Below are 26,489 nucleotides of genomic sequence, written 5' to 3'. Positions count from 1 at the left end.
AGACAGTGCACTACTCGGGAGCAACTTTGATTGTTAGGCACACAGGGAGAGCGGTTCTGTTGTGGTACAAAAATACCTTTCAAAATTATACACTCTTCCATATATCTCTGATCATAAGTGTTTAAATTACATACCTTGTACAGACTTCCATACTGAAAATAAAATAAAGTTCCTGAACAACCTCATTTTTCAAATACTTCCACAATTCCTCCTTGGTCATAGCAGGTCATGAAATAGACACGTGCTCTTCTTTCTTGATACTAAAACACTTGAGAGTGGTCATTATAGAATGACTGAAGAGAATATGCCACAATTAAATTCGCACAGCTAGCTTTTGCTTCTGGGCCTTTCATTTGAAAGGTAAGAATTCACTTTCTTCTGAAAACTAAAGGGGAGGCATGGACCTTCCCAGTTGTTGCCATGGATACAGCTGCTGAGAAAAATGTCATTGTACCCCTGCAGATAAATGTATGTGACAACTGCTTGGAATATGTGGTGGTAAAGCACCACAGACATTAAACATTCTCACATGGCTACCAGGCTCCTCTTAAAATGTACACCAAATTAAAAAAAAAGAAAAAAAAGAAAAAAGTTTATTTTTAAACATAAAGGTTATAGCATGAAGGAAGAAAAGGCTAAGCAGTTAAAAAAAAATGTTGGCACTTTCATAGCTCATGATGTCATGGAGGAAAAAATATTATGGAACAATAGTGTGAGTAAAGGATCGAGTGTCAGCCCAATTTTGAGTTATCTGGATTTTGTCACTGTGTGTTATAACAGTGTTGTTAGCTACAATAACTGTATTTCTTAGGTCAATGGACAATTAAAACAAAACAAACAAATAAAAACGGCAACAAACACACATGGGAAAATTCTGTACCAAGGAAGTTCTGATCCTGATTAGACCACCTCAAAGTGTCAGCATTTCTACTTGGACAGGGCACTTTGAATTTACTTCTGCTTGAGCTTTATACTACAACTCTTTACTGGGGACACAGGTTACAAAAAAAATTAAGAGGCTGAAAACAGGAATTCTTCATTGAACCATAGAGTCCTAGAACCAGCTTGGGTTGGAAGGGATCTTAAAAATCACCTAAGTCCAACGCCCCTGCCATTTTCCGCTTCTACTGATCTCAGATCATGAACAAAGTAAGGTGATTACCAGGATGCTTCTGGAGTGTTGCTGCACATCACTTAGTATTACTTCATTGTACCATGCAGGCAGTAAAAGGCAAATACTGGTCCTACACAGAACACATCAAGCTTTGGGTTCTCCTCTCATGGTCAAGTGGAAGCAAACAAAACCCTTTCCATCCTCATGTAATCTTTCAGTTACCACATTCCTAAACAGAGAGAAGGGAAGGCAAGGTATTCCTACAGCAATCATTAATTTGAGTGAGGGAGCAAAACACCAAGGCCTGAAAGCAGTGTAGAATAAATCCCCCAAAATGAGGAGCTAATTCACCACTGTGCAAAGACCAAAGAAATAAGGAAGCACAACTGACCACCCTATTATAAATCTCTCCTCGTAAGTATTTTAGGAATGGCCTAAACAATACAATGTTTTATTTTGCAGAGATTTGTGAGCTATTGCTAAATGAAGCACGTTGGAACTGGAAGCAAGTTAACTGCTTTAGCATGATGTAATACCCCAACTAATTAGCTCTGTTAGGAACAAAATCCAAGAGGACTGCACTGGATCCAGAAGGCAAAAGCAGTTCATCTAGGGCTACCAAGGGAACCTCACTGCAGCACTGCTCTCCTCCAGAGACACCTCCTTGACATTATCAGCTGAAGTGGTAAAGCATGATGCAATAAAAATAATCATCATCACCAGCACCATATACAGAGGCACAGCTTTACTGGAAAGGTAGTTGTGAAGTACATACTGTAAAAAGAAAGGTGACAGCATCCACTTACACCCCAAAAAGGCTGGTTGTTTTCACCAGAGCTGGAAGAGAGTGCCTCCTTTTGATGAGCAGGCAGAGCACAGATCCTGCACAAGCACAGATTCCTACACTGCTCCTTTCACTACAGGTCATGACATTTGTCCCAGCCAAGAAACTAGCTAGTGATCAGTGTTCTGCCATATCTGATCATCACTGTGGCCCAGCACCCTACCCTGGTGTTCACTGCAACACAGGCCCTTTGAAGCTATCCAGTTTCAGAAAAGAAAAGCCACAAGAACAGAAAACCAAACAGCTCACTCATGGTAGGTACCACAAGACTACTACACCTTCCCTGTTTGTGTAGCAAATGATTAGGGTAATAAATGTTTTAAAATCAAAATATGTCATTATCCTCAAAACACATATAAAGCTTAGAGCATCATCATTTCACTCCTGAAAGATGGAAAAAGGTAGCTGGATTTTTAAAATAAGCAGTCACGTTTTTCTATTTGTAGCAATTAGAAATATACTAAATTCATGGAAGACATCCACCTGAAGAAAACAAGGAAAACAAACAATGAGTGTCTCAGAAGTTACAGATTGCAGAAAAAGAATGAAAAATTTCAGAGAAAAAACACTGCCCTCAAGGCAATATTGTCCTGTTTAAGATCCATGCACAGAATACAGCCTTTCCTATAAGCACCTCTCTTCCAGGAGAAAAGATATCACAAAGCCATTACAACAGGCAATACCTGATATGGAGCTGGACATGGAACTCCCACAGGTCATTTTCCTGAGCAAGCTCTGCGTACACATGTGCAGTGGCCAGCAAAATAAATCCTGCTGTTTATTTGCTATAAAATTTTGCAGTGTTATCTGTTTACTATGAGTGCAGGTTAGGTGCATACTAAGAACTCTGCATAAAGTATTAAAATCACACTTCTCACTCTTACTTCTATTCCAGAGCTACTCCTTATGTCTGTGTGTCTGGTTCTCTGTCTGAATCAGGGGCTTACATACGAGTGATTTAAGTACTCCATCCCTCCTTGCTGACGCACTGAACACCCTCTCCTTCACTAAGCCTTCATTTAAGCTTCTGTTGGCTGTGATGACACATGAAGACACCCTTAGAAGCTGTAAGAACAGTCCTGTTCATTGGCAACATTATGCCCATGTCAAGGCCCAAAAAAAAGACTTAGATGTCACTGAGACAGCCAGTTAAGCATTCATTGGGATGTGTACTTCCAGGACTCCAAGACATTGCCCAAAAAAATGTGTTTCTAAATTACTTTCTTGTTTGCAAACAATCCTCTGCCTCTGCTTTGATCTATCTTCAAAAGGAAGCTGTTCCACACATTAAATTCCATTTCCACTGCAGTGATGAAATGTGCAGAGTGCCCTTCCTATCCTCCACTCTTTTACATTGAAGCATTTAGGAACATTAAGCAGATCTATCCCCATTGTTCAAATCCCAGGATGCTGACATTTCAAATCAAACCCTCCTCTATGCAACTTGTGAAAATAACAAAGATAACCTCCCACCAATACTCAGGCAGCTGCTTGCCTATATGCAATGAACCCAGCACAGGTTGCCAAGAGACTGCAATGATGAGCAGCGTTTTTTCCTGAATACTCTCAAATGAGCTTTCACTATGTATTATCTCTGAGCAATAAAACATGCAAGACCACATTCTTGTTTCAGTTCAGAATTCATTTTATTGCTGATACATAAAAGGACAATTTTATTTTTATTGATTAGCAACATCATAGTATGTCTGTTAAAACTGAGAATAAGCAATTTTCAGATAGCATGCATAGAAATCCCCCCTGAAAGTTCCATTCCCTAGAATAAAAATTAAGTGCAGATTCAATAAAATTTAAGAGGCTCTAAAGAACAGAAAAACTAAGTCTATTATAAGATACTTCTAGTGATTGTCAACCTTTCTATCTAAGAATAAGGCAATTTACAAATTAAAACAAAAGTCACCATTAAACCTTAGGTGTCAGAACATTTTTCCTTATTTGCAACTATCAAGAAGAATAATAATTTTATACAATTAATGAACAAAAGTTCTTTTAGATGTGTTTCTAATACAACATTGCATACATTCTTAGGCCATAATCATTGATCAAAATTTTCAAGCAAAATTCAGTGCTACCAGCTACCATTTTTTTTCATGTAATACTGCATATTTTTTGTCATATAGCTTTCTATAAATTTATTTTTGTTTAATTTACACTACATATTTCTCCAATGAAAGAAAAACACAGAAGTGCTTTTCCGTACATGACAAAATTCTGCACACACCAAGAATCAAAGGTTTAGTATTGCTCAACTCCTTGGGGAGAAGAGCTGAAATCCCTATTTCTCCATCATCTTACGTTGTGGTAAAACTGATGAGTGGTGTTAGCAACAACCAACAAAGTTTATGCAGTAGAAGGTCAAATAAAATGAAAGATGAAGCTTGGGCTCAAACAAAAGACACAGTCTATCAACTAAACTGCACAGCTTGAAAAGCTTGATAATCATTTCTGTGATAAAAAAACTACCTGAGGGAAAGCATTAAAAGTATAACCAGAACATGAATGACCAAGAAGTCAAGAAGACTACATTTTATCAAGTCCCAGTGCCACACATTTTGTTGCTGCATTTATTTGGGTCTTTTTCTGTACCAAACTCATGACTTCTGAGTCATTTGTCACCACCTCCAAGAGGTGAATATCAACCTCCATGTACAGGCCCAGTGATGTTAGAAGAATGGTGAAAATGGTGTAGCACTATCCAGGCACCCTCAACTGCATATTGATAAACTGCACCTTCTGTGCAATCCTAGGTTATCAAATGTGATACAGAATGACACCAGAAACAAACAAATTAAAAAATAAAAGGGGGCAATTATTTAAATTCTTGAATTTCCTTTCACAGCACATCCCAGCTTTCCCAAGCCATGAGTCCCTCTTCAAAATCTAACTTTCAAATATTAACTAAATCAGCATACAAACAGTCCCACAGCAAATAAATCACAGCCATAGTAGGGAGACTTTTCAATAAAAGCAATCAGGACAGGGAGGTTTAATTTAGAGAGAGAAGAAAGACTTTAGACCTTGATAAGGCATGACATAATTCCATGCCATTGATCTGCAATCATATGGCTGTATCTGTAATGCAAACAACAAGTTATTTAGAATACTCTTAATTAGGTGTAATAAGTGTACACTGGCACATTACTCAATCTATAAATAGACAGCAACCACATAATTTCATTCCTGCCACATGTTATGAGGCATGGGAGGGAAAAAATAAAGGCACTTTGCTTTTTTAAGACCTTTCTTAAATTTGTTTTGGTGTTGTGGTGTTTTTGCGCTTGAAGGTATTTAATCAGGCCTTTAAATACTGACAAATCTTCCTCAGCAGACACAGGTTATCCTCATAAATTGCGTAAAAGGAAGAGAGAACACCTGATTTGTAATAAATCAGGAACCACATTCTATCGATCTGTAAGACATTCAGAGACACAGCTCTGGGCAACCAAATGTTGCCTTGAAAATGTCCCTGCTCCGAGCATGTGGGTGGGACAGATGACCTCTCAACCCAGATTACCTTTATGATCTTCCAACCCATATTACCTTTATGATCCTGTAACCGTCATGAACTTTTTCCTCTATAAAACGGCCCTCTCTATAACCTCTCACATCTACAAACAGTAATTTAAACTGTAGATCAGCTACAAATAACCTTGGGGTATATTTCAAAGGAAAGGTATAATGATCTATAAGAAAATTCAGCAGAAGATCATATGCTTCTTGCCCTGGCTATGACTTACTTTTATTTCTTATTACTCAAATAGCAAAATATACGATTTCCCTGTAATTTCCAACACCTCACTGTGAGACAACCTCTCAGGGAGACAGATTTATCAAAATCTCAAAGGGCAATTTGAAATATGAGCCCTTTGTAAAACTGTTGGCAGCAGATCCCTGGTTGATGAAGGAGTAGAACCCATGATGTTAACTCTTTTTATCTCCTCAATGGTGCACACAGCAACCATTTCAAATATGAAAAAACACAGCAATATTTCAAATATGAAAAAAATTCTTTTTTTTTTTACCCTAAATAGTGTAAGCAAAAAAAAAAAAAAATAAAGTATTGGTTTGCATGTACAAAGACACACGCACAGAACTACTGGGCTCTAAATACTGTTCTTCTATGCAAGAAGTAAGATCATCTGAAGCATATACATGATCACAACTGTGGAAAAATGCAAAACTTAAGGAAGCTAGAATAAAAATTATGTTTGTTTTTTTTACAAAAAAAGCTATTCAGGGCAGTTGCATTTACCTGGCAACAGCAGGTAACATGAGATAATACACAAAAGCACTTTTAAAGATGGGTCTTTAAATACACAGCTTGACATTGCCAGCACATTTAATAGCTTGCTTTTGACAGGAGCTCATCAGAAGTTCTGTACTTTACTAGTATCTTCAGTTCCTTTGAAATGCTGAAGAAGAAGCAGAACAGAGTCTTGCAATGCAGCATGAGCAGCACAGATAGAAGCCTGACAACCCTCTGAAGCCTGAAGGATTTTTTAAGGCCTTTTATAGAATTACCATGGTGGGCAAGTGAAAAGCTTGTCATCTAGTAGACAGGATATACACACAGCCTAACTTGTGCAACTTGCCTTTAAATTTCTGAAATATTATTTGCCAGTGGATCAGGGAGGGTTGGAAACCACCAGCTTAAGCAGAAAACCATCTCAGGTATAAATTTTATCTTACCTGCACATAGTTTTGTGGCACAATTTGGTCAATGTTCTCTCTACAAAATATTAACCATTGGATTCTGTACTGGTAAAAGTTCTTGCTTTGCTTCCAGAATCATGTTTATCAGCCCAACCTTCATTTATAACCAAATTTAAAAATACAAACGAACCTACAAAAAATCCAAAAGTCAATGAACTACATGAATAGGCTTTCCCCCTGTAAAACCCTCATAATGCAAACTTCCTGAATTATATGAAAGTCTGCTTGAACAACTTCACGCAGGGGAAAGAAAATCAAGTTTAACATCAGACAGATGGTTCTGAAAGTTATTCCTGGTTTTGTCTGTAATGAGAAGCTGTACAAATGGGGAAAATATTGTTTACTTCCTTGAAAGATCAGATTTAATCAGAAACAATGGTTCTTCATCTCACACCCAAGTAAATCACACTAATTCCCCATTACAGATCTGCACCCCCTCTTCATTCATCCCAGGTGGAATCCACATATTATAAGTATATCATAGTATACAACAATAAAAAAATACTGTTTACACCATGAACACCACTATATTCTTTCAGATCCTTGACTCACAAACCCCCTTTTTACCCTTTGTGCTCTCTTTTATTCACTTTAATAGATATCTGAGACTGAGGCCAATCAATGTTTGTCTAGAGAGTAACTCATGTGAAGCTCCCTGATGCTTCAGGCAAAAAAAGACAATAGCTGAAAAATCAGCAAAAAGGGTGCATTAATTTTCAAGTCAATAGCTCCACAGTGAACCATCTGCTCCCAGGATTGATCAGTAGCACTGAAGGAGGAGGCAGTGAAGGGTGAAACTATTAAAAGGAGCAAACTCGTATATCTGCACCCTCTCCAAGACTCCACACCCAACAAACTTCATGGTCTTTGGCAGTTACTCTCCTTATGGGAACTACTGGGAGAAATCTTGCAGAGGCATAGACTAAAAGGAAAAGGGATGTCACCCCTTCTCTGTTCAAATTCCTGAAGAAACCATGACAGCAGCAGGCAGGAAAGGAGGGAGAGAACACAAAGCAAGATGTCTCTATGGGAGCGTTAAAACAAACACAGAACTATGTGCCCGTCCTCCCAGTCAACAGAGAGTATGCTCAGGGAGGAAAAAAGGCTCTGCCTGACGGGCATCTGGGCCTGCTGGATAGCCATGCTGATCCACTCCAACATCCCCAGCTGGACCAGAGCAAGCCACCTTCTTACAAACAGACAAGCCACTGACCTTCCTCTCACTCCAGAGGATCACAGCAGCAGTAAGGACTACCAGCAGTCAAACTGAAGCTGTTGAAACTCAGTTACTAAATTTAAGCAGCCCCACAACAGGACATAACTGACCAGAGCAGCATGACAGTCTTTTAGAACCACTTAAATCTCTGCAGGCATGAAAAACCTCAGCAGATCTTCCCAGCATGGAACTATGCCAGAAGTGCAAAATGACACTGAGGGCACAGCCAGTTCTCCTTGGCGAGCACATCTAGAAAGACCCTGGCAAGCACAGGACACACTGAGGGCTGCTCACAGAGGGGTTCCTGTTGCTTCCCACCCAGAAAATATATAGGGAGACTTGCCACCCACAAGCTACTACTCAGTTTCAAAACTCTATCCAGGTTGCTAAGTGACAATAAGTAGCGCTATCTCACACAATTTGCAAACCCCGAGCGCTTGAAGGCAAGGAGATTAATTGTCCAGATCATCATAAATCTCATGCTGCCCATCTAATAAACAAATAAATGCTCATCAAATGTAAAAGCTTGCTGAATTCATCACAATAATGCTAACTCTCCCAAGTGTACAAGCTCAGGTTTTGTTAATGTGCTTTCTGTATCTAAGTGGTGAAATATTCCTAAGCAGGGATATTATTCAAACAAAAAACTTAGCTAGAAAAACAATTTTTTGCTTTCTGTTCTTAATTGTGCAATATATTATGATAATTCCTACATGGTAAAAGTTTTTTAAGTCAACTATAATCTGACTTTATATACAAAATTTTTATGACCCATATCTGATGAGCACTGAAGCACCAGCTTAATTTTAAGAAGTAATTAGTCACATAGAAGGTACAGGGTGACTGAAGTGTTTCAGTATGTGGACAAATGATGTACTAGAATAAATCTCTTAATTCATTTTAAATAGCATCTAATGTGGTGGTCTTATTTTTAGCGTATCAATGAAATATTTATTTTGGGTCAGCATTAAGCTTGTTTGCAGTGATAAATGCAGTGCTTACACTAAGAAAGAAGGAGGCTTCTTTTCAGTATGATACAGAGACCCAAGCCAGCCTTTTTGGTTTTTTTGGGCTTTGTTTTTTTTTTTGGCCATTGCTAGAAAATTGAGGCTCATGGCTTGCATTTAGTATTATACAGCCACAGTTACTGCATGTATTTAGTAGCCTGTTCTGAGGTATTTAAAAGAAGATTTTGGAAAAAGCAACTGATTTTTTCAAGGCCAGAGGGGAAAGGATAGAACAGCAATGTAAAAAGGTGGCAAATACAAAGGTGAAAAAGAGTTCTCTCTCTTAATAAAGGCAAAGTTCAGATACCAAAGTATCAGACTGAAAAAACACCAAACAAAACTAGCCATGCTGCCAACAACTTGCAGTTGTTGATGTAATTTCCCCCAACTTTACAAATAATTTAAAAATCTCAAAAATTTAATGTCGAACCAGAAAAAAATGCTGGTCTTGTGGTTCCTTTGCAAGTAAGCTATTGAAGTGCTCTCACAAGACATCAAACTATGTCTTAATTATCCATGTCAGAGGAAAACAGCCAAAACAGCATGACTACAGAGAATTCTTTTATACCCAAAACTCCATATTCTGAGCATCAATCAATCCACACATTACCTTATTGCTTTGCTAAGCTTTTGAGGTCTACAAACTATGTATGTTCTTCTATAGATCCCTCACCAGAAGCATGGCTAGTCAGAGTTCAAAGAAAATGAGAGGAACATTGTTTTAAAAGATATATATATATATATATATATATATATATACACACAGCCTTTTGGAGTGTTCCAGAGCCAGAACAAGCTGCCTTTTATTGTCTTCAACACTTCCCTCCAGTTCCCTCCAGAAAAAGGGTTTGTGATAGCCAGACAGACTGCTCTTTTAATCACTACTTCAAATACAAAACCACTGTAATTCTAGGTATTCTGCCTAGATATCTAAACTAATTTGGCTAGTCCATCTAGTCATCCAGTAGTCATACAGCAGTCATACAACAGTTTTGCGTCCTGCATTCTGACGTAACCGCTGGAAACAATTCAAAATGTTTGCAAATGATCTATATAGCCTTACATGGATAAAGACCTGGCTACAGAATAGTCCTTTCTTGAGCTCTGGCATGGCTGCTCTGTGTCTCCAGGACTCTGCACATGAAGGCCACAAGATAAGGCATCTCAGAAAGGGATTCCCAGTTGTCATTTGTTCTTGAATAAGTCTCTTCTTTTGCTTCTTAATGAACAGAAATTCTCTTTAAAGTACAAAACAAACTCAAAGTATTTCACCCGATCTTTTTCACAGAAAAGCATTCTCCAAGCATTATCCTTGGAACAAAATATAAAACAATCAAAATCTTGTATTAAAGATGAAAGTGTGATTGTCTTTTTTCCACCTTCACAGCTCACCCAGCTGGCTGTGAGGAAAAAAAGGGTAATTCATGTTATCTCACAGTACAAAATAACATTAATACTTTAAAGATTACAGAAAAAAAAAAACCACACCACAGAAACAAACACCAAAAAAAAAAAAAACTCAAAAGCAACATTCTTTGAAGACCTGCTTGCAAATACCTACTGAAAAATGTTACAAGCTCCTCCTTTCTTATACTTAGCTAGCAATTTAAGCTTTGCCAATACATGCATCACTAAAATGCCTTAGCAGATTTCATTTCAGTTTTACACAAACATGTGTCAGAATTTGGAGTGGTAATAACCACTGTGCCTTAAATAGTGTAACTCTTTCCATTCTAACCCTGCTTACTTCTACATAGTGTATTCAGTCATTTTGAACTTCCCCAAACTATCCTGTCTTCGCCTAAAATTTTCCTTTGATGGACTCTATTTTGAAAGCTTACGTAGACATACAGCAATTATGAGAAGCAACAAATATTGCACACCATTTAATTCTAGAAACTGGTTTGCTTTGTCCATATGCTAAAACAGAATAATATATATATGCATATCAAAACTCAAATATATTGCCCTATGCATGCATATGTATGTTGCATGTATCAGAAATACACATTAATGAATATTTCACTTTAAAAGGAGGATGAAGTCCCCAGGATGTGGTGAGAGAAACAAGTTTGCCAGCTTTTACAACAGTTGTGGGGGGAAAAAAAAGTTGCTGAGATATTTTACTAAGGATGGATATATAGTACATAAATTTAATTGCAGAATGAAAATTATGGAAAATACGAATACTGAAGACAGATTTCCTATAGCACCCTTCAGTCTGTGCTGTGAACACCACCAGGTGACAAGAACTTGAGTACGATTGCTGTGCACTTCCTCACTAATGACACTATTCATATTACTGCAGTTGTAGAATGCATTACAAATTGCAGTGCATTTTGAAGCTGTGCAGAGTCACACAATCCTAATGCATATAAAGGATCTCCAGTGGGGTAAACTTTGTTACTATGGCATTTTCATGAGAACTTCTGGTGCACAAAAACGTCATGTTTCCTTAACCAGAAAGGAATTAGCCACTACTTAGTTGAGTGAATTGGGAACCATTAAAACAAGGAAAAGCAGATCACATTGCAAAGAATGATGCTTATGCATTTGAACACTGGTATCACTCACAGCACTTTACATTTAGGTGAATTAACAAGCTATGGTAAACTAAGTGAAATGTATACCAGAAACAAACAGGAAGTGACTGCTGGGATTTGGCATTGTCAAATGTCACCATATGGAAAAGGTTAGAAACTTTTTGAAGGCTCATTTCCTAAATGGCTGGTGTTAAGGCAAATAAAACCACATTGGGGAATTTAATTAACTTTTATTACTCCATAATAAATTAAGATCTCAAAAAAAAATTAATAACTCAGATAAGAACATTCAAGTAACAACTCTTGCCATTTAAGTAAACAACACTATATTATCTCCACTAATTATAACACAGTCATGCTTCTGAACTCTCTCATGTTACAGCAATTTCATTACTAACAAAAACCACTGGGGGTGAAGGAGAGGAAGAAAGCTTTGACCCACATACCTTACAGGTGTATTTATCTTACTCAATACACCACATTTTCTTGCATTTCCTAAATTACACTTTCTGCTCCAGAATGTCTGCTTCATGCAAAAATAAACACAGGCAAGATGCAGATTTGAGAGCAAAACACATATCCAATAGAGGTTTTGCATTAACTGGCCATGGAGCCATTAAAATAGGAAGCTAGGTCAGTGATAAAAGTGCTACTCTTCATATGCAATTTTTTGCAGAGTACTCAAGACAAGAGTGGGAGCTCTAACTGTGTTCATCTGACAACTATACTTCCAAGTATCCAGGGATTGTTTCATTTATTAATCTTGTGCTGATCCTCAAGGTGAGAAAAATTCAAAGAGAAATAGTTCTCTAACTTGAGCTTTCCCTTCTCGACATGTTTTGGCTGTAAAGAACTGAAGAAAGGCCATTTTTAAGGAATGTGCTTCGCACTACAGCGATTAACTTTAAAGCAACTAGAAGCCAGCTGATGACAGGCAGCTTTCAGGCTGTAGCCCCAAGAACTGAAGTCATCTGTTTAAGGAAGGCACTGACTCTGCCTGTCTTAACCAGCATCTTTAAAAATGAAGAAGCCAAATTTAACACACACATGGAGAACTTTCCATTACTTCAATCTCCAATGTAATCCTGTTTGTAACCCAGTATTGTCAATATACTATTTCAAAAATGTCTCACTACAGTTTTCCAAAGTTCTCAAAAATCCAAAAAGTATATTCCTGAAATGTTTTGGTGTTTTGTTTTTTTTTACTGAAACACATTTTATGTACTAAATAGTCACGTCTTCCAAAATGAGGGGGAAAGATGAGTAGACATTACAAAACCGAGAGTTGTTTCCATTAGGGATTTTGGCTCAAAAGAGTACAAACTTCACAGGATACCTGTCACCTATTTATTCACCAGCATTTCCTCCATGGAACACATAAAAACTCAACCAATGTAAAAGCTTCCAGGATGACATTTAAAGATACTGGCTTTAATCTCACACACTAATTTTGGTGATCAGTTTTGGTTCTGATTTTACAGTGTCACTCTACAGCCAAGTATGAGGCTTTAGCGAACAGTTCCTAGTGACAAACAACATCATGGCCTAAAGAATAGTCCTTCACACCGCTACTTGTTCCCTCCTCTTCAAGTTGGCAGACACCAATACATGCTGATCTTCAAGTTTTCTGTTTGGGGTAAATAACAATGGCCATATTTTGACACAGATATGCTTTAAAGTATTCTAAAAATTTAAGAGGTAGATATGCATAAACTAAAACTGTGCCCATATCAGAAGTTACAATGATGTCCAGCAGTAACACCAATCTGTTTTTCTTAGCAACTGACTGTAAACATAGTTCCACTGAAATCCGTTTAAGAGTTTGCCAAGGAAGTTGCTATCCCATGTGGGTAAATTATGGCAAAACTGGACAACAGTCTTCTAAATAGAACTGTGAACCAGCCATTAGCATATCACAAACAAGCAATAAACTTTTGTGTAATTACATCTGCCAGTACAGTACTTTTGCTTATCATCTGCTCATTCTCTTATTCACCCCCTCCCTTCAGCTAAATAATTAATTAGTTTTATTTAGGAAGAAAATAGCAAAGAGGAAAAACTCCCTTTGAGAACTACAGATGTTAGAAGTTTCTAAGCTTCTGTTTGTGCTAGTGAAAGGGGTTTGCTCTTGCACATATATTTCCTAAATCTTGTTATACACACATTAAAAAAATCCACTCCTGAGTGATTCTGTCTGCAAAGTATCACCATATGGTAGCTTTCACAAATGATCAACTGTACCAAAACATCTAAAAATAACATCTTCCTTAAGTAAAACAAAAACAATTACCAGCGGAGACTTTTGGGTATAGTTCTGAGCTAAGGAATCAATACCATGTCGCTGAAATGCTTCAAGTAAGTAAATAAGCAACCTCTGGAGAAAAATAGCACAGTCCTAAATGGCCCACAAGCATCAATGATAAATGTAATATACATGCTTTGGGTTCTTTCAAAAGTCTATTCTTAGATGTAAGACAAACCAAATCCATTTAATTAAAACCTTAGCTTACAAACACATCCACCAAGTAAGTGAAGCTTAACAAATCTAATTTGAATGAAAGGGACTAGCTGGGTAAAAGAGCAGCTCCCTGATGTTCCTTCCTCTAGTGGTTTCATGTAACCACTGATCACCAACTACTACAACAGCAAACATACAACACCCTTAAACTAAATGGGAGTTGTCTGTTTAAATATAGCTACTTTTAAATAATGCATGATGAGTTATAAAATAAAGTGCTACTAAATTATTTAACATGGGTCTCATCTTTAACAATGATATATCACTTTTAATTAAATTGAAAGAAAGATGTTTATATTTGGAGTTGCATGTTATTGCAAATTGCAACCAGTAAAGCAACATTTTAACTCCAATTATGTCAGCAGTCAGTTTTTCCTATATATATCTGATTCACAGAAATAGAACTGGGACTCAAGCTAAGATAAGCAAAAGCAAGACTTGCAGAGCTGTCTTAGATCTTCAGGCGATCACAGCTTAACATTCATTCACAACCTTCAGATACAGAACATCCCACCTGTCTATAACAGTAGGCAAGAACTGGTTGGGATCTCAATCTCACCAACCTGTGTCAATAACATTCATAATACGCATGTTTTCCTTATATACACGTATCATCCTCTATGAGAGCAAACACTTAAATGTACTTAATACCACTGCAGCTAATAAAGGCATCATGTTCTATTACTTTTAAAGTGTTCTGAAGACTGCCACACAGAAGGGTGTTAAAGCTGAAAGTTTGTGTAGAACTATGTTTCCAACACAATGCAACAGTCGTATAGTATTTACTATCGTAACTTTCAGCCAGGCCTAACATCTGTAAGTGCAAAATTAACATTTAGCAACAAAATGGAATGACACATCTTGTTCAGGAGATTTCAGGAAAAAACTGCTTTCCACCCCACATAACAGAGTAACATTACTCTTCAACAATCACCGTTTAAAGGTGCCTTTTGCATGTAGTGCATGGAGCAAAAGCCTAAGGGAAGAACAGCACCAACTGGACAGGACTTCATAAACTACTAACTTTAATGGGTGCTCTGTAGAGGAAACATCACCACATGACCTATTGTCTAGAAATCAAACCCTAAGTGGGATCAGTTCAGGCCTGAATGGAGTCCTACTTTGCCCCTCAAAACAAACTTCCAAGAAAAAGCCTGATCTTCATGTCATTGCATCAAGCTCTTCCCAAGAGGGTTTTGTACAGACCCCATGGCTGACTGTGGACCACGCTTTGTGGTCCCAGTCATAGGATCCTTCAACACAGCAAATAAGACTGTTTTATTATTTTAAGCTTTCAAATGCCTGCTTGTTGATTTTCCAGGGGGGAAGAAATTAAATAAATACACCTTCCATGAAAAAAGTTAATTCCACTGGAACAACTTCGGCAGCCCGAGACAGCAAACAAAAACTGCATTAACCTAAAATTTTGACAGCTGCTTTACGCATCCAGTGCCACGAGCGAGGATATATAGAAGTTTACTTCTCTTTCCGCGAGGTGCCTTTCAAAGTGGAAGCCGCCTTTCTCCTTGGCGGCACTCCCGAAGAGGAGCCCGCCGTGCCACCGCGGGCTCGGTGCCTGCGGCTCTGGCGGGGCGCACGGCAGCGGTCCCCGGGACCGGCGGTGAACTGAAAAGGGTGGGCGGCGGGCATGGAAAGTGGTGAGGAAGGGCTCGCTGAGCCAGCCCACCCGCGCCGCAGGGTGGCAGGGCGGGATCCCCGCGGCAGCGGTGCCCGCCGCCGAGGAAGGGGAGCCGGAGGGAAGGAGGGAGGGAGGGAGGCAGCCCGCCGCTTCCCCCACACCCAGGACGCCCGGCAGGGCAGGGCGGCTGCCCGGGGCAGGCAGCTTCCCCTCCGGCCAAGCGGAGAGCCGCAGCCCCGGGGGGCTCTTCCTGCCAGCCGGGGACAGATGTGGACGCAACAGCTGGACGGGGAGGAGGGAAGAGGAAAGGAAGGAAGAGGCACGGTTGTCTCACAAACCCCCCCACCTCCGCCGCCGCTCCCGGGGATGCGGGAGGGATGCAGCGGCCGTCCCCAGCTCCGGGTTAGCCCCACTTTGGGATGGGGATGGAGAAACCGGCCGTGAAAGCGGCGGGGCTGGCCGGCTCCTGCCCCCCTTACCTTGCTGCGGATCTGGCCCGAGGTGGACACTTTCCGGATGAGTTTCTGGGGGCCCTCGTGCTCCCCTTCGCTGTCCGACGACTCGTCCGCCGGCCCCGCCGCCGCCGCCGGGGGCTGGGGCTGGGGCTGCAGCGGGATCCCGGCGCCGCTCATCCCCGACTCGGCCCCGGCCATCTTCCCGGACTCCTACCGAGAGAAAGCACACGAGCCCGGCTCAGCCAGGGCAGCCGCTGCCGCTCCCCTCCCCGGGGAGGAGGAGGAGGAGGAGGCGGTGCGGGAGGGTGGGGCAAGAGGCGGTGCGGGGGGCGGGACGGGGGCGGTGGCGGCCGGGGCTCTGTCGGAGCGGAGCGGGGCCGCCCGCCCGGCCGCCATCTTCCGCCGCCCCTCCGGCGGGCAGGGGCCGCGGCCGCGCCGCCCGCCCCGGGGGCCCGGCCCGGCCGCCCGCCGGCGCGGAGCCGGACGGACGGCTCGGCCGCCGCGCCCCTGCCGACGGCGGCGGCCCGGGCGGCTGCCGGGGCCAGCCGGGCCGTCCCTGCCCGCCCCGCAGGTGAGCGCCGGGGCCGGCCCGGGCGGCGAAGCGAGCGACGGGAGCGGGGATGCGCCCGGCGCTCCCGCACCTGGCAGCGCTGGCTCGGATGTCCCGGCGTGGCGGGGCGGTGGGCGCGGCACCGGGTCAGGACTTCATAACCCGGAGCGAGCGCCGCCCGCCCCCGCCGGCAGCCCCGGGCGCGCTGTGCCGCCCGGGGACACTCGGGGGGCGGCCGATGCCGAGTTCCGAGCGCAAGGACGGCGAAACCGGGCGGTGCCGTGCCCGGCCCTTGCCCCGTCCCGGCCGAGGGCTGTGCCGCTCTCCCTTGGCAGCGCAGGATGTCTCTTCGGGACTTGGACGGACGGCATCTGATGCGATGGGCTCCTTATCTATATGCTATTCCTCCAGCCGGTCAACCCCGTGGTAACTGTCTATCAGCGCCAAATCCTTGGATAGTTTTAGTAAATGCATCTATTGCTTTCCAGTGATTTTCTCATAATAGCTTAACTTTCCTGTTATTCTGATCACTTCTGTCTTTGTGAAAGAGCAGCCCTTACTTCTGGGGAAAGAAAGGGTCGGTTTTCTTTTTGCATCTCAGATCTGGCAGCTCACACAATCTTGAAATGTCACCACATGTTCTGAATTGTGGGACTTCAAAATTATTGTGGCTTGTATGTAGTCAGTGTTTAAAATAAGTGTTTAAATCACAGCAATACTAAATAAAACACACAACTCCTAGCTGCGTGGACCGGATTAAACATAAGAAAGCAATCAATGCTTGTGGCTTCTATATTCCCACAATTCTATTTATATTTCCAGAAAGGGAACTAACAACTCTTAACATGCTAATATAATGCTGCAGTACCTAAATACAAAGCATTTAATGAGGAAAAGTAAACAACTGTACAACCTATCCTACACTGCAGACACCTTGCCCAGTCTGAATTTAAAATAATCCAGAGTTTTTATGGTCCAGCCCATTTCTTTTACTGGGGTTTTTATTTCTAGTAGTGTAGGGGGAAGCAATATTTCTATGAAGCCTTGAAGTTCTCATGGCTTAGTTCTGTGTTACTGCAGCAGATACTTCAAGTACAATTCTACTACCCACCTCCATATAGGACCAATTGTGGAGGTTATATTTAAAAAAGATATCAAAAGTAATATTTAAAAATTCAAAATATCTATTAAGTTCTATTTTAAAGAAATTTTGATCAAATTACCGTCATGCTCTATCAAAATATTAATAATGCCTAAATCCTATCATTAATACCTCATCTTAAAATGATTGTGAAACTAAGGACTAATTTTGTCTTACATCACTCTTCACTTGAGAGGGAGTTCACAGTTTTTCAAAACATGGGATCAAACTTGAGCAGGTGCAAGTACGCATTGCTATCAGTAGGTAAGTTTAGGGCATAGCTAGGAAGAAAGATAGTTAAAAGCAATGTTTATGGACAATGTGTCTTTCCACCATCCTTTCTTCCTCTTCCCCGTCTGAATTTCAGGAATAGCAAATTATGCCAGAACATGTCTCACTGTAATTCCTCGACTCTTTTGAAAGTAAATGTGACCTGAATATTGCAAGGGGACAACAAGACATAGTTTCCTAATTAATGCTAACATGTTGCACATAATAGTAATTGTGATTTGAGAAACATTTGGTGCTAACGGAAAACAAGCAAGACTGGTGACATTTAATTCAACTGAATTAAATAGCGATGGCTGAACAACAGTAGCTACTGTTAGAATAAATACAATTATTCAATTTCTGTTAATTTTTAGAGTTTAACTATGAGCACTAGTAGTTGCACACTTTCTATACCATACAGAGGGCACCATGCATCTTCACCTGGGCTCTTCCTCACTCCTGACTATCCAAACACGAAAGTGTGGTTACCAGGAAAGAAGGCCCTAGCCTTTCATTTCCAAGCAAGCCTCTTTCATCATATCTTGGTAAACTTCAGAGTGCTATAAAAAAAAACAAAAAGTACTAGGAATGTTCTCTCAGGTTACTTTATGTGAAGATTTTAGTAGCAATAACCTAAGTCTGCAAATGATAGGAAATGTCCCATGAGAGCACTTCAACAAGAATATGAGAACATGGTTTCTGTGAAATGTGTAGTGGATTCTATGAAATAACAGGCTTTAAAGTCTGCAGTTGTTTAATGTGTACAGAGTTCTCCAAAATGGAGAAACCAAGTGTTAAAAATTATTGAAAATACATGAGTTACTCACTCATGTTAGCATAGCAAGTTGTTTCTACAAATATGTACATTGCCCAGGCACAAAGACAGTTTTAAAGACAACTATTTCCACTTGCTCTTCTTTTCAAAGTTATAAATAATCAATAAGGGTCCAGTTCCAGCCTTTGCTCAGATAAAGCTGTCTAAGGTGGCAGTGAATTTCACCTCAAAAAGGACTTGCAACTTGACTTCTATCCCTTCATCTCACAGCTGGATTTCTCCCAAGTGATTGATGTCAGACTCAATACGAGAAATATTGGATAGCAAGTTTCAGGCCAGTGACCACAGCTACAAATACTCCGGCACAAATGGTACCACAAGACTTCGGCAAGTTGGGCTCTTGAACAATGTGGGACTATATGCGGCCATTAAAAACACATACAGTGTTTGCATGTGCTGTGTCTTTCACTTAACATTTTCACACTTCTTAGTAATGACCTTAAGTTTCCTAACTGAAGCAAGGGAGTAAAAAGCATAAAGAAAGGTTGGCATTTAAAGGAAGATACTCAGACAACAAAAACAGCTCTGCTGACATCATTTGTGCTACGGCAATTAATATCAGCTGATAAACTGCCCTTTATGCAATACATACTACACTGTGATATTGTACACATTTAATATACATATATACACTGTGAGAACATTTTAACCACATTAAGTCCCAATAGGACATGTGTCACTAAATTGCATATGCAATATAGAAAAAAATCTAAATACACATGAACTCTAGCTGCATTGAAGATTATAATTTATAATACAGATTACTGCGCTATTTGATTTCAGCCCTAAAACTAATTCCCTTTATAGCAAGAATCTTTACATCTTTTTTCCTAAGTCACTTTGGCATCTATAAACTAAAGAATAATGCTTTTCTATCCTTCACCTCAGAAAGTTGTTCTGAGGGAATTTGAATCAATAGTGTGTCAGATTAACAATGCATTATTCACCATGTTTAAAATATTTTATTGACTCTTTGCTAATTTTGGTGGTTAGTGATAGCTATGGTTTTTAACTGGGCTCCCCACTCTGAAAAAGTTCATTTCAGATCTGCCTGTGAACTCCTTCTGCAGATCGAATTAGTGATACTATTCTTTCTTGACTTCCTTACTTAGCAAAGAGGAAGCCAAAATATAACAACATGTATCCATACCACTGTTAAAGAAAGTAATTACATCACTTGTGGCTCGCTTGGGATTAGCCAAGGGAATCCTGTAACCTGTAGTATTAAGGAAACTGTAGTACCGAATCCTGTAACCTGTAGTATTAAGGAAACTACTAAACTATGTTGTATGCTTCAAAGTGAAAAGGTCCAAACCAAGGCAAGTAATAAATGTAAACAGATGCTTTGTGAATGTATTAGAACTTACGTATACATTTCAAAAGTAAGGTAAAGCCAAGACTCATGTCTCATATATGTCTCATATATATGTCTCATGAAAATTGTGCCTAGAGCTTTGTAAGTCACATGTTATGCACATTTTTACTACAAAGCCACCAAACCCACCTTGCAAGAATTCAGGGTGAGCTTTACATTTTAAGTCACTTTTACTTAACTCCATCATGGGATCTTACACAACTCTTACTGGATTCAGGAAAAGCTTTTCTATTAAAAATGTGATGTAAGTTAAGGAAAGGACTTTACAGAAATTTGAAGTAATACACAGACAAGTCCAGCTATGATTGGCATAGGACTTGTCGCTCCATTTAATGTCCATCACTTAGTTCTCAGAATAGCTATAGGAAGAGCATTTCCCAATAATCTGATAATTTGCACCGATTCAAAACCTGCAAAAAATAGTTTCCCCTATCTTGCTGCTCTTTGTTTCATGTTTTAAGAGCAGGGGAGAGAGTATACCATGTTTTCCCTTTTATCATTCAGGTCTTCATCTAAATCTCTTTTTGCCCCCATTATCATAAAAAGCCTGCTTATGAGCAGATGGAAAGAACAATGTGGCTCTTGCCACAAAGACCATGCATTTTACCAGCAGGTTACCAGGTAAAGGATTGAGTGGATCAGCTGAAATTGGAGTCTTGTAAAGGAAATCGGTGCAGTGGTTAACCTTAAAACTGCATTCATGCATGTACTCCTTAACAAATGCAGCAATGAAATGATAAACATGACCCAAATCCTGGCCCTTACTGGGGGAGGGGGAAATGGAGAAAAAAAAGATGTGTTCCTTGTTTATCTAAGCCATGCACACAGAAGGAAACGGGCTTGGATGCTTCAGCCAGGACTCCGCATTTCCAAGTGGAGAGGGGCTGCAATCCATCTGCCTCCTGAGTTTCAGCTGAGTTTTGGATGACGGCAGCAATTTAAATGTCACTGTTTAATAGGATAACGCATTCGTAGGAATTGACTTCTCTGCCTTCCTCCCACGATGTCTTCATCTCTCCAGGCAAAAATCTCGGGTTTCCCTTGCCTGATCCTTTCAATGTCATGAAAGCTCCATGTTACTGGAACACACATACAACTGTTTTCCCTATCACAGCTGCATCTCCAGCAACAGTTTCGGGGCTTGAGCATTGGAGAGGGTAGCGAAGGGGGATGTTCAACTTAACAACAAATACTAGGAGGGCTACAAGGAAGGGAGTAAACTTAGTTCATTGTGGGTATCTCCAGGGCTCTACTGCTGCTTTCCTGAGGGTGCACACACCAAGACACGCAGAGAATGGGTCTCCCCGGTTTGCTCTTTAAAACTGAGCTTACGAGTAAAACCTGGACCAACAAAACATGGTACAGCTATCTAAAGGGGAGCTTGGCAGTGGCACGGGTCCATGCTTCATGTTGCCTCGCCAAGTTCAGGGCCAAAGGCAGCCTAGCCTTGACCTCTTAGATAGCCTGAAATCTCCCAAGCAGCTACACAAAGCCTATTTTTAGCCGTCCCTGCCTCATGTGTGTGTGTGTTTGCACAATGGAGAAAAGCCCGGGAGCGGGACCAGACTGCCCTGAAAAGGGAAATCTGATTTTATCGCCTGCTGAGGATGCCGGTGACATGATTTCCTTTGGTTGGAAGGAGGGTCTTCCAGTTGCTTAAACAAACCGCAAAGGCACCTCACTGCAGCTTTGAGCACTCCGATCCCTTCGCAGCGGCCCAAAGGCACGCACTTTCCCCACGCGGCAGGGTGACAGCAGGGTACCCCCAGCCCCGTCCCGCTTTGCCGCTGCGATGGGAGCAATTCCCAGCCTAGCTCCAGAAGAAGAAGGTGGGGGGAAATGTGCGTCTCTTTCTGAAAGCTGCCTCCCAGCGCTGCTTGGACACGTCGCTTTTGTTGTGCTATGAGAAGGAGTTTAACGGTGTCAACATCCAACCCACCCCCCCCCCCTCGACAAAGTTGAAGGCAAGGCTCTCGGTGCTAATCCCAAGCTTTCCACCCGGGCAGTGAAACTCAGAAAGGGCAATGAACTCCCCGTCTCCCAGAGGGACGAGCTCGTCAGCAAATGGCCAGACACGGCGGGGGCGAAAGGCTCCCACCCCCCGCTCCCCGCGGGGAGGGGACGAGCGCCGGCGGCAGGGCTCTGGTGTGGAGCGGGGTCGGAAGAAGGGAAGGGGGGTCTGGAGGGCACAGATAAGGATGATAGCCCGACCCCCCGGCTGAACAATACAGGCAGGAAAAAGGGTAGGAAACGCCTGTGCAACGGCAAGGCACGCATGTACCTACCAGCTCCTCCCAGGCGGGGCTGCGGGCGCTATAGGAAGGGTACCCATGCTCGTCCATCACCCCGCAGCAGGTCCCCGACCTCCGCGGGGACAGCGCCGACGGACAGCGGAGCTGGGTCCGCCGGGCTGCGCCTCCCTCCCGCCGCTGCCGCTGCTCCGGCTGGCAGCGCTTCCCCGGCGCCGCTCGTCCTCCCCCCACCCCGGCCCCGCTCCTCCCTTTTCTCCCCCGGCTATGTCCAGGCCCCCTCCTCCCTCCCCGCCCGACTCCCTTCCCTCCCACGGCCACCGGGCTCAGCCCCGGCTCCCGGGGGAGCCGGCCTGCAGCTGCCGCGCCGCTCACATCATCGCCGCCTCCCGCCCGCCCGCCGCGCTGTCCCGGCCGCCCGCACGCCCGGCCCCCGCCGGCCCGGGAAGCCCGGCGGATCACGGACAAATCGCCTTGGGCGTAAGCCGGTTTACGGCCGCTCCTGCTGTCAGCGTCGCGGCGGGGCCGGCGGGCGAGGATGCGCCCCGCGGCGAGGGGAGCGAGCCCTCGGTGAGCCGGGAGCCGCTCCTGCCCCGCGGGGACACGCCGCCTCCCCTGCCCCAAGGCTGGCGCCCCTGGCCTCGGTGCGGCACCGGAGCGCGGGGTCTGCGGCCCCGACGGGCCCGGCTGGGTGTTGCGTGCGCCTCGGATGGAGCACCGCCGCTCCCGCATCACCCCGTCCCGAACGGAGCCAGGAGGGCGCCAGGGACAAGGCTCTGGTGCTGGGACAGCTCTCTGGTCCCACTCCCCCGCGAAGGCTCCGAGAGCGCAGTACTGGGGTTTTGATACCCTCTGGATGTTAAACTGAGGGTGAAACGGCGCCTCATTCCCCCACAGAGGCGCCGGGTGGTCGCACGGGCACGTTAAGAGAAACTCCCAGGAGCTGGGACACGGCATAGCCACTGTGGAACAGACATCACAGATGTGTAGGCCATGTCTAACACAGGGGGGTTCTAATTTCCAGGGCCACCGTGCCAACCTTATGCAGCAGCAGGATTTCTCTGACCTCCATTACACCTTTTATTAGTATACACAGTGTGTATACTTTAGCCTTCTCGGTTTACTAGATACCAGTATCCCCTTGAACACCAGCCAAAGCATTACAACTCTTCAAGTGGATGTTGTATCTCCTTTGAACTCAACATTTTAACTCATTTTTTTTCTCCCTGTTGTGGAATAGTGGGATATGTGAAAAAGTAGAACTGGTGGAGAGAGAAAAAATTGAAGCTTAGTCACCATCCAAAATAATGGTGTTCTTCACTCTACTTTCAGCCTGCGCTTTTGAATTTGCAGCTACAATGTTTTATTAAAAGTTATCTACAGATCATCTACTTGGTAACTGCAAACATGGACAAGAAATTGTATTTCACAAGAAAAAATAAAGGAATTTGTATTTGTAATCGATTTTTTAAATGCATTTACATTTTCATTGTGTTTTTAAGCTTTTTCATACAAAGAAAAAAAAAAAACCACACACACAGACATCTGAGCTTTCGCTTTTGCAAAATCCATCTATTTACAAAGATGTAGGAGTACTATTGGTGCAAAAAGATGAATCTACTCATCTACTTATCTCCTCATTTAACTAAGGCTATAAATACTCCCATGAAGTTCAGATGGTGCACCACTAAGCCAACTAAGAATTGCCACAGCAGTTCACCTCGATTGAGGAACTGAAACTGCTGCACTTCTTCCAGATGCAGAAAAAGGAACTATTTTTGTTGATAATAAGTTTATCAGCAGGGACTTGATGAACTGTCTTAATGGTAAGAGTGTAACCCCAAGAGGAAAAAAAAACAAGATGCCTTAGAGCATTTTGGGGTTTTGAAGACAACTTTCTGAAGCTAATGAGCAACAGTTGCCCAAGGATGTCTGGTCTCCTTCCTTTTGTTCCCTGAGTGTGAGAGACTGCTGAGGAATGTCATGTTATAAAGGGCTTTACACTAAGAAGGAGTGTCAGAGTAAGATTAGTCAGCTCCCCTCCTTTCCTCATGATGCATCGGAGGATGCACCAGATGATGGTTGTTTACACGTCTCAACATCTGACCTCTTCAGCCTTGGTCATGCCAGAGCTTTGTGGTGAAAGTCACCTGCCATGAAATAGATGTCATACATAGTCTTGCATTCCCTTGCTTCCTGAACCACAAAAACTGAGTCTCCTAAAATTCCAAGAGTCTTAAAGTTATTCAGTTCACGTGTTGTATGTCCCCTTTTGCCCTGAAATTCAGATTCTCGCTGTGCCTTCAGCCCCATTTTCTGTTTCTTCTGCCCTGAATCTTATACCTATGACTAGATACGCAACTGTGCTCACCTCATTTCATTCCCTAGAGTTCAAACCTTGGTTTCCATAAGTGGAAAGCTAGTATAGGCCCCAGAAGATTATAAGCAACCTACTTAGGCTGGAGATGTATTTCAAGGTCTTGTTGAATATGGACAGGCATCAGCTGCTGCACAGATCCTGCTGGGTCTATGTGCAACCTATGCAATGCAATTCAGCTCAGCCCTGTCCTTTTGGGCTCCTGAATGCCAAATCTGATTTTTCACTTTTCTGTCAGGGTGACAGATTTCTGTCTTTGCTAAGGAGCCCTGCCCTGTGTGATTTCCCTCTGCTCACTGAGTCGAAGAGCACAGTTCCTGATGAGACTGAGGTCTCTCTGCTGCTTGACTGAACTGGTTAAAAATCACAGGCCAAGGATTTTGCTTTTTGCTGGAAAATGTAATTCTGTCAAAGCCAACAAAGAATTTAAAGATAGATGTCAGAATTACAGGATTATTGGGGTATTTTTTCTTCGGCAGCACACTGCTGCATTTAGAGATGGCCAAGGGAACTGAAGTCAGGCCCACGGCAAGGATGTGACAACTAATCATTATGGGGAAGAAAATACCTAAGACATGTTAGTGAGGGGTAGAGGAGCTGCTGCTAGAACAAGGACTAACTGTTTCCTTTCCTTCTCCTTGGACTGGAGGAAGAAACCACTGGAGGCAGCTGGAGCAGGAGCAGTGGTTCTCCTATCAAGTCTTCCAAACTGCATCAAAACATCTCCAACACAGCCTGGGGGGCCAATTTCATTTTGTTCTGATGGGTTTTTTGTTTTGTTTTGTTTTGTTTTTGGTTTTTTTTGTTTTGGTTTGGTTTTTTGGTGTTTTTTTTGTTTTTTTTTTTTTTTTTTTTTGCTCCAAGTCGTGTTCTTTGTTTGGATAATTTGGTTTGGTTTTTTTTTATATATTTTCCAATTTTTTTTACTCAGTCTAGACATTAATTTCTTGGTAGTAGTCTACTCTACTGTGTTCAAATATGCCTCATCTCCCTCTGTCTCTTTTGTTCCATGCCCTCAATGACTCAGTGAAAACTTGAACAACAAATCAAATGCCTCATTATTGACTTTCTTTTTACATGAAGTAAATTGAAAATAGGCTGCATTTTCTAAATAAAATATTTAGGATATATTAGATACACTTATATATATGAACTTTGATTCCAATGCTGTGATTGGACATTCACAGTAAGGTCCCCACCACTTCAAGCATTTCCTTTCTCTGGGATTGGAAAAAGGAGCTTTCATTTTTTTCCTCAGTTGAGGTAGAAAGACACTATAAGAATGAGCTTTTTAATATTTTTATGTATTTTTCTACCAGCATTGCATTCGGCATTCATGACATATCAAATATTCACTATCTCATCAATTTATGCTAACATGAAACTTTCATCTTTACTTGGCATACAGTATCAAACCTAATTTGAGGAAATTATTAAGGAAATGTTGTTATTAATTCTCTTCGCTGTAAACATGCCAGGTGGCCTTTTTTTTTAATAATTTTGCATAATATTTGTAGGTATGATTTCATCAACATGGTAGTTGGGTAGTTCTTGCCAGCCAGCCAGGTAGTAACAACCTGCACTGGGTCATTAAAATGAAAAATGTATTAAAAGCAAAATATACA

General features: G+C 42.0%; 1 protein-coding gene and 1 long non-coding RNA gene across 3 annotated transcripts in view; one reads left to right on the top strand and one right to left on the bottom strand.

Moving 5' to 3' along the window:
• DGKH (diacylglycerol kinase eta) overlaps positions 1 to 22,674 on the bottom strand; it is a 153,649-nt gene extending 130,975 nt beyond the window's left edge. The window contains exons 1-2 of one of the 2 annotated variants that reach the window (XM_021530816.3): positions 22,524 to 22,674; positions 16,092 to 16,277 (exon numbers count right to left, since the gene is read on the bottom strand). In XM_021530816.3, coding sequence (XP_021386491.2) covers positions 16,092 to 16,277; positions 22,524 to 22,580 — 243 coding nt within the window. In that variant the 5' untranslated portion in view covers positions 22,581 to 22,674. The remainder of the gene's footprint in view (positions 1 to 16,091; positions 16,278 to 22,523) is intronic. The other variant, XM_021530817.3, reaches the window with a different exon arrangement.
• On the top strand, positions 16,841 to 19,249 carry LOC144245906 (uncharacterized). Its single transcript, XR_013339475.1, has 2 exons — positions 16,841 to 17,043; positions 19,074 to 19,249. It is a non-coding gene; the product is annotated as an uncharacterized LOC144245906 (long non-coding RNA).
• Positions 22,675 to 26,489: the final 3,815 nt, after the last annotated feature.

Source organism: Lonchura striata, chromosome 2, assembly GCF_046129695.1.
Source record: "Lonchura striata isolate bLonStr1 chromosome 2, bLonStr1.mat, whole genome shotgun sequence".
NCBI classification, from domain to species: domain Eukaryota; kingdom Metazoa; phylum Chordata; class Aves; order Passeriformes; family Estrildidae; genus Lonchura; species Lonchura striata.
Note: the sequence above shows the minus strand (reverse complement) of the source record. Positions and strands in the feature narration are given on the sequence as shown.